General features: G+C 42.7%; 1 protein-coding gene across 1 annotated transcript; it reads left to right on the plus strand.

Moving 5' to 3' along the window:
* Positions 1-10: 10 nt before the first annotated feature.
* Positions 11-18,625, plus strand: asl (argininosuccinate lyase). Its single transcript, XM_083768355.1, has 16 exons — positions 11-170; positions 1,666-1,860; positions 6,304-6,387; positions 7,905-7,961; positions 8,194-8,291; positions 8,855-8,932; positions 9,462-9,539; positions 10,145-10,197; positions 11,334-11,396; positions 12,255-12,369; positions 13,004-13,088; positions 13,288-13,347; positions 13,468-13,551; positions 14,030-14,110; positions 14,681-14,787; positions 17,702-18,625. The coding sequence occupies exons 1-16, from the start codon at positions 156-158 to the stop codon at positions 17,844-17,846; spliced, it is 1,398 nt and encodes a 465-aa protein (XP_083624481.1). The 5' UTR covers positions 11-155; the 3' UTR covers positions 17,847-18,625.
* The last annotated feature ends 215 nt before the right edge of the window (positions 18,626-18,840 follow it).

The raw sequence follows: 18,840 nt of genomic DNA on the forward strand, positions 1-18,840 counted from the left end.
GGCCGTTTGACGTAAGAGAAACCATGGCGGTATAAAAAGAGACAGTCCCGGGTAAAAAAACATCATAATATAATCTGTCGAGAGCTGAAGAAGAATATCTGGACTGCCTGGCTGAACCACAGAGAGACCATAACAGCACCACATCACTGAAGAACATGGCGAATGCAGAGGTGAGTTGAATGGAAGAATGGAATCATGGATGTGAAATAATAGCCTGTGTCATGTTTTGTTTTTGTTGCCTCGAGCTCGTCCACGTGTGGATGTCAGTGATTTGTTGTTTTAGCAGCCAGCTGATCAGAGAGGCTGACACAGCAGCCGCTTAGCCACAAAAATACTTTTGAGGGTGCATCCGAAAAACCTTTTTTTGCCTGCCAGTGCCACAATCTTCTCTCTCGGCTATACTGCGTTCATGCACACTAAGGAGTCAGGACTATTTATTTGTTTATTTTATAGTGTTTTGTTATTTTATAACATGACAATTTATTGTTGTATTATAGGTCTATGCAGCAGCAGCAGTATGCACATATTGTCCAAGGGGCGAGTAGTTTGGTATTCTAATGTTCTCCAGGGGGACAGTCAGGAGGATAACCGTTATTAATAACGGTTATCCTCTTGGACAATATGTGAATATATATCAATTCATATGCCAAACTAAACGGCACATAGTTTATGAAATCAACATTTCATATGAAATGTTGATTTCATAAACTATGTGCCGTTTATATTATAGACCATAAAAAGGACATAGGCAGTAGGCCTATAGGGCAGGCAGCAGGCTACAGCAGGCTACAGCAACCACCTATGCAATGTACACTATGCAATGTAATATTTATGTGTACATGTCTACACATTGTGTAATCTATACACAACATGTATTTATGCATAGATACATATATTCTAGATGTACTGTACATATGGTAATACTGATTGATTTGTATTGACTCAGGAATTGATTTGCTTTGGTTTGATTTAAACTTTAAGTGACTTATATCAAACCACACCCCTATCACACCTGCCTGTACTCATGTAATCTATCCCCTCTCCTATATATTTGACAGGATTTCACACGCTTACACTGACTTGCTGCTTGAGGAAGGGTTGTTGACTCAATATGCGTTGTCTGAGTAGTCAGCATGTTTATAAGCGGTTATTTGTGTCCATGTGGCTAGATAAGAGCTGTAAAGGAATTAATTATCTGAAGGTCTGAAAATATATTTTGCATTTTACTGGGTTCTCTCTCATCATCTGTTCGGCTGTGACTTTTTTGGGAACCCTAGCCTATAGGACTTTCTACTTTTCTGTGGGCACTTAAAACCATGCTTAACACGTTCCGATACAGAATTTGGGCAACCTATTTGACACATATATGTATTATAGGGCAACACATTTTGATGGAGATAAGTATCTTGACATGATACCTGTTCATAATGTGTGTGAGTGCGACATATGTATTTAATTGAATTGCCCCACTAGTACAAAGCATTCACTTGTAACTGTATACCAGTAGTTAGTGATGATGAAATCCACATCCATTGAGGACGTTTACAAGACCCAGACGTCTATGGTATCAATAGCCAGTTTAATGTTCATAAAATGGTGACTGAAATATTGCTGTCTATGGTTTATGTGTCATGCTGTCATGTGTGTCTTATTTCTGACCATCAGGGAAATAAACTTTGGGGCGGCCGGTTTGTGGGAGACACCGACCCCATCATGGAAAAGTTCAACGCATCCATATCGTACGACCAGAGGATGTGGGACGCTGACATCCGAGGGAGCAAGGCCTATGTCAAAGCACTAGAAAAGGCCAAGCTGGTTACCAAGGAAGAAATGAATGCAATTCTACAAGGAATGGACCAGGTGAAAACAGACCCACTATGTGCATGTGTGTGCGTGTGCGTGTGTGTATGCGTGTGTTTCAGTCTTTCAGATGTAATAATGTCTGCGCTGATATCTCTCTCACTCTCGGATATGTCCCTGAGGCGTGCTTCAGTGTAGCAGAGCAGTTTCAAGGATTCTATCACGTCATATCCCACGTTTGATCACATCACATGCCACTTACATTAATATAGCTGTCACAGCATTGCACTCTTGCAGGCAGTGGCATTCTTGTAATTAGAGCATATTCAACATTGTAGATAATGAAGAAGAAGAAACAAATACAGTAATGCTGTAATGCCTCCGAATTTGATCTCCAAATGGATGTACTGGAAGACAGTGGCTGTTCTACCAGAGCAACCACAGTTCACAAACTGAGCAGAATATATTGTCCTTGAGTGGAACTAAATAACAGATAATCATTGGCACTCTTGATTTCAAATGTTTATGGGCAACTGGACTCTTACTGTAGTTGTCTCATGACCTGCTGACAACAGTCATGAACACATAATTATGCATGACAATCTGTAGAGTCTCAGAGTAGTGAGTCGCTGCTTCTTCGCTTGGAAAGGAGCCAGCTTAAGTGGTTCGGCATCTGGTTAGGATGCATCTGGTTAGGATCCACAGGGGGAAGACCCCGGGGCAGACCAAGCATGAGTTGGAGGATTTATATCTCCAATATCTGGCAGGACCACCTCGGGATCCCCCAGGATGAAGTTACTAATGTTGCTCTGGAGAGGGAAATCTGGAGTTGTTGCCCCCGCGACCCAACTACGGATAAGCAGTTGAAGATGGATGGATTGATTACAATCTGTGCGATAAATAATAATATAAAACTTTAATAAAAATAAGGTACAAGAAAGAACGGCAAATTAATTAAATCAAAAGCATTTCCAATTTAGAAACAATACAAAAACAATTTAAAGCTGATTTTGTAGAAGTGTTGTAGACTCCCTCTGTTTCATGATCTTGAATGCCATCTGCTGGTGAAACGAGATATTCTCTAATGTGGAATGTCCTTCCAATAAGACAAATCGCAAATATCTGTCTTGTGCCCTGAATATCTCTATTCTAAATTTAAGAAACACTGTCTGTCGGTCGGTCGGATGTCAGAAAGTGTCGCCTGTCTGAGGCCTCCTACACACGTACAGAACACAAATGTTTGGTCAAACCATGTGACTCCCATTGGAAAAGCATTGAGGCGGCCATCAAACACAGACATATATGAGCGTGATACACACATGCAGAACGCCGGAAACAGGCCTGATACTATCAGGACCGTTTTCGGTGCAACACTCCCCTTTCCTTTTACCCACACGACACCTCCCCTTTTGGGATTAGACCGCGTCTCGCAGCAGAGCCACACAGGGAACATTTCCGGGGGGAGCCTCCCCCTGGCCAGCCGGGGCACCTGATGGAGGGGAAAGGAACTGGTTGGAATAACGTGTTCCTTCCACGCGCTACGTCCAACCAGGGAAACTCCCCCTGTCAGGTGTAAAGGAGCGACTTGGACACTCATGCATGAAGGAAGCATGAGTTCAAGTCCGTTGCTCTCCCTAGGTTGGCAGAGGGTGTGTAGAGCCCAGGATCACATTAGATAATTGACACAGGGGGGAAAATGGGTTACAAAATCGTGGGATAAAACAATATAAAAAAAAAAAAAAAAAAAATTCCAGGGGGTGCGTGGCAGACAGGCAGCATCGGCATTTCAGAACAACACGTTTGCCGCAAAGGTTTAAACTGCACACGGGTGACACACTCCTCTCCTCCACCACCTCCTTTGCCGTGACAGACAAATACAACAGGGTTTTTCGAGTCCCAAACAATGTTACGTGCGTTTGCGCCAACACATGCACTGTCATGCACTGTTTCGACAACATGGAATGAGCGGGTCCATTTGGCTATACACTCCCAAAGTTACATTACTGTGACGCAGTGACCACCATCCTGTGCCGTCTGTAAAATAAAATGCTAAATACATACAGAGATGCAATAACAGTTAATGACATCTATCTATCTATCTATCTATCTATCTATCTATCTATCTATCTATCTATCTATCTATCTATCTATCTATCTATCTATCTATGACAATCTATCTATCTTATATAATAATTGTGTGCCCAAGTAACAATTCCCTCCCAATCAATGTGATCTATTATATTGCACTACCCACTGTACATCATTTCCTGTTCATATCTAATATTCATATCTAATATTATTAGAACGGATAAGGCCCTAGTACTGTGTATATATAACATACAATGTGATTGGCAGTCCTGCCTGGTGTAACGTCCATATGTGCATGTTGTGTAACACATTGTGGTTAATGGGTGACAGCTGCAAATGTGCCCTGCTGCAGAAATTCCTCTGTGTATTCTGCTGAGTGTGTGTTGAACAATATTACTGTCACATGACTGCTTGCGGCTACCACGCAAGGTCAGATGAGGTCAGACGAGGGAGCATTTTCTTTTTCCATAGGAAGTCTGACAATAATCCACACATGAAATATAGATTAAATGATAAATAGTACTACTACTTCTAATAAAATAAATGTTCTATAGTAGGGTGCTACTACAAAAGTGACTATTTTCCTGGGGGGAAAAAGATACATACACACAGCTTTTCACAATTGTCAGACAAGTATTACTTTTGTGTATATATAAAAAGGAGTATTAATAATAGGAGTACTTTATATATATATATATATATTAGTGATGCACCGAATATTCGGCCGCAGAAAATATTCGGCAGAAAATGGCTAAATATGCATTTTCGGCCTATTCGGTTTCGGCCCAAATAGGCAGAAAATATATCACCGAATAGTGTATGCAATTAATGCATTCAAAGAGCTGAATAAATGTTTTATGGACCCATAATAGTGATTATTATTTAAAGGACCTATAACATAAGATTCAACTTTTTCAATTTCTTTTGTGTTTGTGGGGCTCCCATGTGTGTTTTCTATCCCCACAAATAACCAATTTTGAACAATCAGGCCTTCATTTCATACGAGTGTTTTAATTGAAATTGCTCTCAGGAACAGCTCAACTGATTTTGGCCTCATCGTGATGTCATCAATGTCACCCTACTTTGTATAATTCCCCCTCTTCTTCAGTCTTCAGTTCCAAATTTGCATTTCCACTTTGTACAATGTCCACCATTGTTGATTTTCCAAGCTGGCATGGAATGGAAACAAGCCTGGTTTTATCTAGCATCAGTATTATAATGACTCAAATATTAAATAATCTGCATATCAGCACCCCCACCACCTCAGGACATTGTGGTACTGAAGCTAAAACTGCTTTCAAAGTCCAGAAAGAAATGCCAAGGCCTGGTTATATCAGAGTGGTGATTGAGGCTCAAACCATTAGAAATAACTTTGAGGGACATAGACCATATGATTATTAAATATTAAAAGCAGTTTTAAAATGCATGTTATTTGCGCTTTAAGTTAAGTTTTGCCATAACCATAACATAACATTTGTAGAATCAAACTCAGGTTAATGGGTTAAGTGAGGATACTAAAATAGCGATATTCAGTTACACTTCATACCAATGATACTGTGTGGGTGTAGGTATGTTAAGTGATAACCACTTTCAACATGGCATTATAGGCAAAAGCTTTCTAAATCTTTCAAATTTTCCAAACATCTACAAGCTTGTAGGTCAACAATCTTTGCTATTTGTTGTACAACAAAGTATTTATAGTGCTTAAGTGGCATTCTGGACTAGACCTGTCTGGCTGGAAACATTGTGGTTGCAAGGACTGCATTTCTGACCTTTCAGATACAGGACTGTGTCACAGTCATTATTTATTCTGTACTTACTCTGTATAAACATACTAATTTAAGTAGTGATGCCCCGAATATTCAGCCGCAGAAAATGTTCGGTTTCGGCCCGAATAGGCAGAAAATATATCACCGAATAGTGTATGCAATTAATGCATTCAAAAGAGCTGAATAAATGTTTTATGGACCCATAATAGTGATTATTATTTAAGTTAAGTTTTGCCATAATAATTTATTTTAAATAAATCAGGTAGCTTTAAGGTACAGCCATGACAGCAATGGTAGTAAAAAAGATGTATAATATTAATCATATTCGGATATTCGGTATTCGGTTTTCGGCCAACTGTTTCCTATATTCGGTATTCGGTTTCGGCAAAGAATTTCAATTTCGGTGCATCCCTAATATATATATATATATATATTTGCCTTATTAGATTGTATACACTACAGTAGACGGAAATGAGAGAGAGAGATGGGGAGTGACACGCAGAAAAGGTCGCCAGGATCGGGATTCGAACCTGCGGCCCGCTGTCACACTACAGTAGCAGCCCTAGATTCCCGGATTGCTATGCCAGACGTCTGGGCCAGATTAATATATTTTGACACTAAATTCAGTTGTGTTCTCTTTTTTCAGATCAAAGAAGAGTGGTCCAAAGGGGTGTTTGCGATCAAACCAGGTGATGAAGACATTCACACAGCCAACGAACGCAGGCTAAAGGTGACAATGACCAGAATCAGCTTGGCTGACATGATACAGGAATTATTGTTTCACTATTCACAGTTGGCCGTTGAGTCAATGACACAGTAATACACTTAATTTGTGTCACTTGGTGAAGTTTAATACATGCTTTACAAAATAATAAATATAAACATAAAAAGGACAAAGTCTATTAAAAATAAGTGTTTTTATTATTTAATTATTAATCTAATTTATTATTTTTCCAAGTCGTTCCGCAGCTGCATGCTGCAAAGTCGAGGAGAAGTATGCCAGGACTTCTCAAACATTTACTATCAGTATCCATCCTGCAAATGCACACAGTTTAGCCTACAGACAGACAGACTGTTAAAAGTAATACAGCAAGTTTAATAATATTGCCTACATTTAAATAGGCCTGGGCTTTGGCTCAGCGGTCCAGGCACCTTGGCTGGTGATCCAGTCTGGCAGTGTGCCGCGGGTTCGACTCCCGATGGCCTTTACTCCATGTCACCCCCCCAATCCCCATCTCTCTCCCCATTTCCTGTCAGCCTACTGTCTATCCCTCTATAAAAACATATCTAAAATAAAGGCGAAAGCCAATTTTCTATATATATATACATTTATATAATAACCAATTCACTTAGTAAGAGACCACACCTTCGCTCAAGATGAACAGTTTATTGAAACAGAATGAGATGAATGCGGAGTGGAGTGAGGAACCCAGGGTGGGGGCGTAGTCTCTGGAGCTGACGGTCATCTTTGCTCTACTCGGAATGAGCGGTTGGTCGTCTCTGCTCCGTCACTGCCCCCCCCCCCCCCCCCCCTGGATTCCTAGAGAATCGAGGCGGAAGGAGGAGGTTGGGGTGGAGGAGGATGGCGATTTTGAAGAATAGTGAAAATAGCCGATCTACAAGTGCAGTACTCACAACCCATGTTTGGTCTGTCGTGGAGCAGCACAAACAACTGGTTGAGCGATCGCAGGTGTATTTATACTGTGGTGATTGCACAGGGGATTGGCCGGGTGATAATGAAAGGCAGGTGAGTTTGATAAAGAGGGAGGAGTTGTTGATAATGAGGGAGGAGTGGTTAAGGTCAAGCCTAAGGAGGTCTCTTCTCCCGAAACTGCGTTGTGTAAATACAACTTCCCTAAAAGGTCTGTCAAGCAGACTGGTATCCAGCAGTTATTTATTTCTGGTGTAGTGTGCTTTACTAAAGCTTTAGCATGCTGTATATATTTTAATTAATGATACATAGCATTGCATTATGCCAAATAATGCATGACGGATTGACCGTCTATGAAGTGATCATGCAGACCGCTCCCAGCCTCCTCGTCATATTATGCTGGTGAAGTAATTACATTTTCAGCGTGTCTAAGACGATGTTAATGTGATGTGATCGTACTGTACGACTTAAAATCCGAGGGCTAAGCCTATTGCAGTCCATTAGAGTTGCCAAAACTAATAATTATGAATTCAGTATAGTCAGTCAGATACTATGCATTGCATTCATATTGTGTGTATATGTTCTGTGTTTCTCAGGAGCTGATTGGTGAGCCTGCAGGGAAGTTGCACACTGGCAGGAGCCGGAATGATCAGGTTTGATGTTATTTTGCCTCCTGAACGTTATGTTGATGGTGTTGGAAGTTAAAACATTCACCTCCTGGCAGGCATCCTAAGTTACTTTGTAGAATAGTTTTCTTTGCACTTTTTTCTTTGCCATTTACCCTGTAGTTTGTTGCCTAGGATTCATGCCGTTGATTCTGACACTGATTTTACACTTGGCTCTGCATAAGTCAAAGTGTCTGCTCTGTGTCGTCTGGCTGAACAGGTTGTGACTGACATGAGGCTGTGGTTGCGCGATGCCATTACAACACTGAGGGGAAACGCCCTACACTTGATCTCAACCATGGTGGATCGAGCAGCTGTGTGAGGAAGTAGAAACACATGCGCACACACACGCAACACGCGTGCAGGCACATTTTATGTTCACATAATATGCAAAATAAACAAAGGATCGCTCATGCAAAACTCGAAGATAGTGCATCTAGGTATATCATGGTTCCAAATGTGGCAGGGACAGAACAGTTCCTTGCCAGGAACGTTTCACCTTTCTTTGGCATTCCTGCAAACCCCTCACCAACCATCAGTGCAGACAATACCTAAACGCAAGCATCTAAAAGTGTCTGCATTTCTATACAAGCTGTGACGCAACAATCATGAGATGTTTTCAACATTATAAGGAATGCTTCCTCCAAACTAGAGTCGATGACTCACATCACTTGCAGACCATTAACGGCATCATCTGATGTATTTGCTTAACACTTGAACTACAGCAGTTAGAGCAGACGCATGCATGTTTAGGTGGTAAACGGGCAAGCAGCGCTCATGTATTAACCCGTGGTCGGCAGATATCTTGCACACACACACACACACACACACACACACACACACAATTAACAGCACGCATGTGCCGTCTCTTTGAACTGCAGAGAAATCGACGTACTGTTTCCTGGTTACACGCACATGCAGAGAGCTCAGCCAATCAGGTGGAGTCACTGGATCCTCAGGTAGGTAACCAGGCAGGAAGTGCATTATTGCTCTTTAGTTGCGACCAAAGGTCGCAGTTAATATGTTGATCTGACCCCCCCCCCCCCCCCCCCATTCCAAAGTGCCAGTGTTCACCCAGCAGTCTGCTGTCACCCAGGCGGATGCGTGCACGCAACCTCGCCCTTTAGGGCGTGTTACTGGTCTATACTATAAGTTTACTGCTCTGCCAAAAGTGTGGAATGCCCTGGCTGACCATGGGGAAATCATCTATCAGGAGACCAAAATGGGATGTAAATGTATTTTCCCATCTCTTTTGTACATATGTTGTTTGAATTTTTGATGACATGTATCATTGTTAATTGTGTATGCTACGTTGATGACTTTAATCGTTATGAATACATAGGAATGGAAACAAGTCCCCAGGGTGTTTTTTGTGTTATCCTTTTAGCTTTAATGTTTTACTGTACCATGTGCTGTTTACATTTCTGAGTTCTGACTAATAAAAGTATTCAATCAAATTTCATGTTTTGGCGTCTTGGCGTGCTCCAGCCACGCGGTGACGCTGTGCAGAGACGTGGAGCGCCTTGAGGAGATGAGCAAGAGGGTTAACGTCTTACCACTGGGCAGGTATGAATGACACACCACCCATGTTCACTGTCCCTAGTGGGCAGGTATGAATGACACACCACCCATGTTCACTGTCCCTAGTGGGCAGGTATGAATGACACACACCACCCATGTTCACTGTCACTAGTGGGCAGGTATGAATGACACACACCTGCACCTCCATGGCCATCCTGAATTAAACCTTTAAGCCCTAACCACACCAAAGGGTCAAGACGGTTTTAGCGTTGTCCCTGCGGTGTGATATGTCTTGTTGCACATTAACCCACGTTGACCGTAGTGATTCAACGCATGGAATTAAATGGCCCAAACCACACCAAAGGGTCAAGACGGTTGTAACGTTAACTGCTTGCAACCGTTTGGACCCAAGTAGTTGCATGGTGACCCTTTGGTGTGGTTAGGGCTTTAGAAACACATTTGAGGGACATAAACCATATGATATAAAATATTTTTTTAATGTGAATAACACATAACATATTGTATAAAATTATTTTACCATTTACCTTGAAGGTGTTTGACACATACTTCCCCATGTGTAGTCATAAGATGTATGTGTGTGTGTGTGTGTGTGTGTGTGTGTGTGTGTGTGTGTGTGTGTGTGTTCTTAGTGGCGCCATCGCTGGAACTCCATTTGACATCGACAGAGAATTCCTGCGCCAAGGTGAGAGCATTTAGCTTCTCCAAGGTGAGAGCATTTAGCTTCTCCCAAACAATCTCTGTTGTACATTTACACCTCCATGTTTAGGGTTCTGGTTAAACACTTATTAAAAACAAGAGCGAGGGGCACGGTGGCACAGTTGGTAGTGCTGTCGCCTCACAGCTAGAAGGTCCTGGGTTCGATTCCCGCTGGGGACGCTGTGGGCACTGGCGGCGTGTTCCCTCCTCCGCGTCATCAGTGCCCATACCCTAGGCGTGGGTCGACGATAGGGCCTTTCTGTGTGGAGTTTGCATGTCCCCGTGTCCCCTAGGGTAGATACCCTCACAAAAACATGCCGTAATCCTGGTCTCTAAAACTACCTCCCCCTGGCCAGCCGGGGCGCCTGATGGAGGGGAAAGGAACTGGTCGGAATAACGTGTCCCTTCCACGCGCTACATCTGGACGGGGAAATTCCCCTCTGTCAGGTGAAAAGAAGCAGCTTGGACTCCTCATGCATAGAAGGAGGCATGAGGTCAGTCCGCTGCCCCCCCCCCAGGTTGGCAGAGGAAGTGTAGCGCCCAGGATTACATTAGATAATTGGCACTGGGTGAAAAGAAAACTGGGTTACAAAATCGTGGGATAAAAAAAAACAAACAAACAAGAGCAACGATTAGGCTCCAGTGCATAAATCTCCAACATCAAAAGTAACCAAGAGAAGACCAAGTACAGCTGTGGTTGTACTAGTTCTGTCATCCAAGACACATGGTGTAAGTGCCATTATAAGAATAGGGCACAATAGCTAAGAGTGTCTGCCTAGGCTAGCCCTAGAGTCTAGGCCGGGCCTAGACAATCAAAGAGCCCTCTTATTAGTGCGATTTCCTAACAGGGCAGTCAGACTATTAGTAATTGCACAACTTTATTTATAGAGCAACACCAAGCAGTTTTAGTTTTATTAATCTGCATCTTGTGATGTTATGTGGGTCAATACATCATCATCATACTGTACTTAGCAGCCACACTTGCAATTTCCCAGAATTGTGAATTTTCTAGTTCAAAAATGTTCTCGATGAACATCAGGTTGAATAGTAATATATTATGCTTTCTCAACTCCTCGGTAATCTGTGTCCATGTCTGTGTTTTTCTCTTTGCCTGGTACATAGAGTTGGCATTCGATGACATCAGCATCAACAGCATGGACGCCACAGGACAAAGGGACTTTGTTGGTACGCTAACCATACCTGTCTGTCAGTCACTGTAACTATCAATCACACACAGTAGAGGAGCATGTCGTCGCTGTCAAGCGGAAACATTGTACAGTATATCAATATTATATCAATTAGTCACAAGCTCTTGTTAATACTTTTCATTGGTTAATATTAATACAACTCCAGACCTATCTACTTTCAACCTGGCATCCCTATTTTGGACATTTTGACGTTTGTATTGGCACAAATATTAAAAACCTTTCAAAAAGAGAAAATCTGGAGATGCAAGGTTTCTGCTCAACAGCGATGCAAAATGATTGTATGTTAACACAATGTTACATTTAATCATACATGTACTGGTATGGTTAGATGATACAATTTACAATTTAGGCATTTAGCAGATGCTCTTAATCCAGAGCGATTTACAGTAAGTAAGAACAAAAACATGGTAATCCATCAAATACATAGAAAAAAGTGCTACGGACCAAGATAGAGTCTGAAGAGGTGGATTTTCGGATTACAGCGGAAGATTGGGAGTGAGTCTGCAGTTCTGATTGCAATGGGAAGTGCATAAGTAATAGCCTGACCTAAGCAGAGACATTTCTGGTCTAGAGGGGCGGGTCGCGCCTCAGAAATGCGCGCACCCTGATTGGATCTCATCGATCTGTCCGTCACCCCCGGCCCCTCCTCTCCCCCCTAGTGCAGCGCTACGTCACATCATTTAGAGCGACGCCCACCCGGAAGGGTTGACTCCCACTTTTAGACTGGTTCAGCCCACGGCTTTTTCCAGGCTTTCATCTTTCGCGCAGACGAAATGAAAGCCTGGGTATCGAGGCTACATAAGTAACACTGTGTGTACGTTTGTGCTATCTATAGCGGAGTTCTTGTTCTGGGCATCGCTGTGTCTTACACATCTCAGTAAGATGGCTGAGGACTTGTTGTTGTACAGTACCAAGGAGTTCTCCTTCATCAGCCTCTCTGATGCCTACAGGTTAGTGTGTGTGTAATAATCTATCCATTCACAAAACCTGTGTGTGTGTGTGTGTGTAGTTTTGATATTGTGGTCATAACTCTTACCATAACGCTTACCATCAAACAGGGCATGTGTCTCTCCAATGTTCCGCGGGCTTCCCTGATTGGCCAAGCCAACCCTTTGGTTTCACAGATTGGCAGAGCTTTGCATCACATGTGTGCCACTGATCAGGGTTCCCCCATCACAATATTTGGCCGATTGGTCATATGGTGGTGGGTACTGTATTGCATAAACGTGTGGGGCATACATTCACAACTTACATTGTTCCCGACTTGCATCGTTCCCGAGTAGGCTCGTGCCCATTTATGAATCACCCATCTATCTATCTAACGGGTACCACACTGGGTACTTTAACAACTGGTACAGTGAGTACTCTGATAGCAGCTACAGTACAACGGGTATTGCTTGTATTCCCAACATGCATTGTTCCCTAGAATCCCTACTTGCATGGTCCGGTAGTCATTAAATAATAACCAATGTAATTATGTTTGGCCTGTATTCTGTCACAGACGTTTCTGTTCCAGATATGTTTCTTCCGGTCTTTCTTAATGAAACTATGCGTGTGCGTGTGCTTGTGCATGTGCGCGTGTAGCACAGGCAGCAGTCTGATGCCGCAGAAGAAGAATGCAGACAGTTTGGAGCTGATCAGGAGTAAAGCTGGTCGTGTCTTTGGCAGAGTAAGATCACAACACCAACACAATCAGCCTGAATAATCACATAATGTACACGTACTGGTATACATATTATTCAGGCATAGAGAGATACATACTGTGGAAATTTGATGTCACAAAAAATAATGACTTTGATCCAAGCTAGTGCTTCCACCAAATTGTTTTGCTTATTGTCCATGGGGTGTTGAGCATCTGTGTGTTTCAGTGTGCAGGCTTTCTGATGACGATGAAGGGGCTGCCCAGCACCTACAACAAAGACCTGCAGGTATGTGTGTCACAACATTTACTGTACCTTATTTTATATAAAATATTGTATCGTGCTTCACTGCATAACCGTATGCGATGTTTGTCGATCCCTGCGTCTTTCTTTCCCTTCGTTCGTCAGGAAGACAAGGAGGCCATGTTTGACTGCTATGACACTATTCAAGCTGTGCTGCAGGTGACCACTGGGGTCCTGTCCACTCTCAAGGTCAGGTGTTTTCCTGCTGGAACTCCATTACATTAACCATTCTGTGTTGTTAAATTAGCAGATTTGCAATCCCACGTTGGTCGATGTGCATTGTGACGTGTTGTGAGCTTGTGGATCAGCTATTTTTTGCATGACCGGGTTTTGCAAATGGCAATACATTTAGTTGACTGGGGTCCCTTAGGAGGACTATAATTGGTCTGCTCCTTTTTATATCTACCTGTTGCATTGAGACGCATTGCAAGTTTGTATAGTTTTCCTCCCAAAATGCCCCAGAATAGGAATGCTTGACTTTGGTATGACACCATGGTATTTATTTACAGTATTCTGTATTTCCAACCCTGAGGGATGCCATCCACTATACTTGCTGTAGAAAACAATGACAATGTGACTTGCCTCGTCTCTTACAGCTGGGCAGCAGTGAACCATCTTGACTCGTTTGTTCCTCATGTTCTCGTATGTTATGTTGTCTTTGTTTCAGATCAACCAGAGTGCGATGGAGGCAGCACTCAGTCCAGACATGTTGGCCACCGACCTGGCCTACTTCCTTGTCAGGAAGGGAGTGAGTGTTCTATAATAATATAAATATAATAAATATTTATATATTATTATTATATATATTCAATATTATATTTATATTAAATTAAAATTATAATATAATATATTGTGAGGACCATTTCCCTGCTCCTTGCAAGATGAATGATTGTTTCACGGTTTTAGAGACTTACTGTACAATTACAGTGCGTTCGAAATTCGAAATAGATTCAGACTACGGTTAATTAGGCATTTAGAGGTTAGGTTTAGGATAACAGTCATGCCTGATTCATACTTAGTTGTATTCCGGTGTCGTGCCCTGAAACAAGCTCAAGAGCTTGTACATCTGCTATTTTCCGCTATGGGTTAGGATTACAAATGGCAAAAATAGTACAAATTCACCCTCCTGAAGTTGATATCCTCACAAGTATAGTAATGCTAATCTCTCACTCTACAACAAGTGGAAACGTGTGTGTGTGTGTGTGTGTGTGTGTGTGTGTGTGTGTGTGTGTGTGTGTGTGTGTGTGTGTGTGTGTGTGTGTGTGTGTGTGTGTGTGTGTGTGTGTGTGTGTGTGTGTGTGTGTGTGTGTTGTTTCAGATGCCGTTCAGGGAGGCTCACTCTGCCTCTGGGAAAGCTGTGTTCCTGGCTGAGACCAAGAACGTCCCACTGAACCAACTCACTGTACAGGACCTGGGCACTGTTAGGTAACTGACACACACTGTAGTGTAGAGGACCTGGGCACTGTTAGGTAACTGACACACACTGTAGTGTAGAGGACCTGGGCACTGTTAGGTAACTGACACACACTGTAGTGTAGAGGACCTGGGCACTGTTAGGTAACTGACACACACTGTAGAGGACCTGGGTAACTGACACACACATACAGTACAACTCACTGTACAGGACCTGGGCACTGTTAGGTAACTGACACACACTGTAGTGTAGAGGACCTGGGCACTGTTAGGTAACTGACACACACTGTAGAGGACCTGGGCACTGTTAGGTAACTGACACACACACACATACAGTACAACTCACTGTACAGGACCTGGGCACTGTTAGGTAACTGACACACACTGTAGTGTAGAGGACCTGGGCACTGTTAGGTAACTGACACACACTGTAGTGTAGAGGACCTGGGCACTGTTAGGTAACTGACACACACTGTAGAGGACCTGGGCACTGTTAGGTAACTGACACACACATACAGTACAACTCACTGTACAGGACCTGGGCACTGTTAGGTAACTGACACACACATACAGTACAACTCACTGTAGAGGACCTGGGCACTGTTAGGTAACGGACACACACATACAGTACAACTCACTGTAGAGGACCTGGGCACTGTTAGGTAACTGACACACACTGTAGAGGACCTGGGCACTGTTAGGTAACTGACACACACACACATACAGTACAACTCACTGTACAGGACCTGGGCACTGTTGGGTAACTGACACACACACACACACACACACACACATACAGTACAACTCACTGTACAGGACCTGGGCACTGTTAGGTAACTGACACACACTGTAGTGTAGAGGACCTGGGCACTGTTAGGTAACTGACACACACATACAGTACAACTCACTGTACAGGACCTGGGCACTGTTAGGTAACTGACACACACATACAGTACAACTCACTGTACAGGACCTGGGCACTGTTAGGTAACTGACACACACATACAGTACAACTCACTGTACAGGACCTGGGCACTGTTAGGTAACGGACACACACATACAGTACAACTCACTGTAGAGGACCTGGGCACTGTTAGGTAACTGACACACACTGTAGAGCAGTGTCTCTCAACCTTTTTTGTCCCGGGGCACACTTTTCATAGCCTAAAAATCTCGGGGCACACCTAGATATATGGTGTGTGTATATACAATATATGATATATATATATATATATATATATATATATATATATATATATATATATATATGAACCCAATATACTTTTAAAAACACACATGACAGCACTCGTCAAATTACTTTAAAGAGAAAGAAAAGGACAGACAGTGCCTCAGTTTCACCAATTTATTTTTGAAAACTCATACAAAATGTAGCACACACATGTTCAATTTGTCAATGCAAAGTAATACTTCTAAATAAAAAAAGGAGTTGTAAAAACAAGAACAAAAATCTTTTGCCACAATACAATGGTCTTAAACTTGAGCACTTTTGTACAAAGAAAATCGTAAAAAACAATTGATAAAAAGAAAAGTAAATATTTTTGACAAGTTCTGTCTTAGTGTGAACCTTGAGCTTGTTTTCCTGAACAAAGAGTTTTTATCCTGGCTGGATGCTGGACAAACAGACACGGAGCTCTTCATTTTCAAGTCAGGCTTGAAAAGCTAAGCTCACAGGTAGGTTGTGGAAAAGGGGAGCAGCACTGCCATTGCGCTGGCTGTGATGGCTGGATATTCTTTCAAGTATCAAGAGACTTGCCTGCTTCGTTGTGTCTTTCTCCTTTTTTTCTTTCAAGCTCACGAAAAAGTGTTTGTCCTTCGTTGCGAGTTCATCATGATTGGTATGAAGGTGGCGCTTCAGTTTACTCGGAACCATGCGCTGTTTGCAAGCTTGAATCCACAAACTATACACAGCGGAATCGGGTACGTTTTATCCCCAGTAAACGTGAATCCAAACTTCATGTAATCACCGCGGTACAGTCTGGCAGGGGCTTTCTTTGTAGGCATTGCGTTAGTAGCCGGCGTTGTTGCTGTTGTTGCTGTGCCGTCGTCAGGTGGAGGTGACTCGGCGGCGCTGTGTGTGCTGCTGTCGGGTTCTGGTGGTGTCTTTCTGGAGGGAGCGAAATGTCTGTGCTGTGCCCCATTTATACAGTAAAGCTGCCAGGCGATTAACATTTCTATGGCCGATGGTCGTTAAGAGTGAAGAGTCTATTGTTCCGTCGTCATGTTGTTTTCGCATGTCTATTTAGACGTGTGACAACAACAACGACGCAACAATAGGACGCCTATCTATCGCTTTCGGGGGAGGGCTAGTGTTACTTTTGGTCAAAATCTCGAGGCAAACCTGGAGATTTCAAAGGCACAGTAAAGTGCCGCGGTACATAGGTTGAGAAACACTGCTGTAGAGGACCTGGGCACTGTTAGGTAACGGACACACACACACACACACACACACACACACACAGTACAATTATACACACGCACAAGTACGCACACAACTCTTTACACAACCTGCGTGCGTTTTGACAAGCAACACCTTTGCGTTGTAGTAAAGATCCTAATATATTCCAGTGTTCCTTTGACAGCAAATTCTGATTTAGTCTTTTGAATAACGCACCATTTAGTTTTAGTCCTATTTAGTCATCTGAAATGGTTTAGTCTAATCTTAGTCGACTAAATATAAAAATCTGAGTCTTTTAGTCTTAGTCAACAAAATTAACACTGCTATGATGAATACACAAGAGACAAGGCTGTACACACGATTCATGAATCCAACGTTGGTCTTTACTTGGGGCTATAACAATGTTGAAGAGTTGTGAATGAGGCCCATTCATTTCCATTGACAGCCACACACACACACACACACAGTCTTACAAGCCCTTGTCTGACACTTTCTTTGCTCTTCCCTCAGCCCTCTGTTTGACAGCGACGTGTCATCGGTGTGGGACTACAGGAGCAGCGTGGAGCAGTACAGCGCCCCTGGTGGCACGGCCAAGAGTAGCGTCACTGCACAGATCGAGCGACTGAGAGCCTGGCACCAGAAACACTCCCAGTGACCACAGAGGGATCCTTCTATCTTTCATCTTAGGACAGTGATTCTCAAACGTCGGGCCGAATTCCAATACCCAAAGTCTCGGCCACTCGCTCACTCACACTCGCTCACTCCAGCATGGTGGTGTTGCGGTGAAAGTGGTGACCTGCTGAAATATGTGACAATCGCATAAACATCACATAACGTCAGTATCCGAACGTAAATCATTGCAGTGTGTTTATTAGCAGCGTTCAACCTAGGCCACGTTTTTAAAGACCACCATGTAAGTTATGTGAAGTCGCATATTTCGGCAGGTCACCAATTTCACCGTAACGCGGCCATGCTGGAGAGACTGAGTGTGAGTGAGTGAGTGAGCGGCCGAGATTTGGGGTATTGTGACCCAGACAGAAAGGGAGATACAGTACAAATATATTTGGTTCCATTTGTACACTCTCAGAGTTATGCAGGTCTGTGGCCTCTCTAATGCATACCAAACCAAACTGTGGATCGTTGAAATGTAAACATTTGAGAACCACTGTCTTAGAACCAGCGTACTGACCAATCAGCTTGAACAGGAAGTTGTTACATTGTAAAGGTCAATAACCTACAAGCCACAGGTAACGGAGGAAGTCTGACCTTTAAAACCACACTGCCTTCTTCTAGCATAAGCTAAAAAGTTGTTGCCTTTTCCATTGCTTAAAAATGATGAAAAAACTGTTACACGCAAGCATTTACGTTCTCACGGTCAAAATATGATTTATACTGCACATTTACTGGTTACTGTAATAAAAATCGATCACTTAATTGTATGTCTTGATGTTAATTTTATATAAGCTGCTTTTTAAAATGTGTATTTATTTTATTACAAATCTATTGAACAAGTACAGAAAGAAGAAACGGGAACAGTCATGGTAGGATTATCAGACTGATGTTGTGTACATTAACACATTCAGCACATACTTCATTAAACCTATCCCTAGTATTAGGCCCCATTTACACTGGTCACATATAGGCCTACA

The sequence above is a fragment of the Protomyctophum parallelum genome (genome assembly GCF_964188405.1).
Source record: "Protomyctophum parallelum genome assembly, chromosome: 1".
NCBI classification, from domain to species: domain Eukaryota; kingdom Metazoa; phylum Chordata; class Actinopteri; order Myctophiformes; family Myctophidae; genus Protomyctophum; species Protomyctophum parallelum.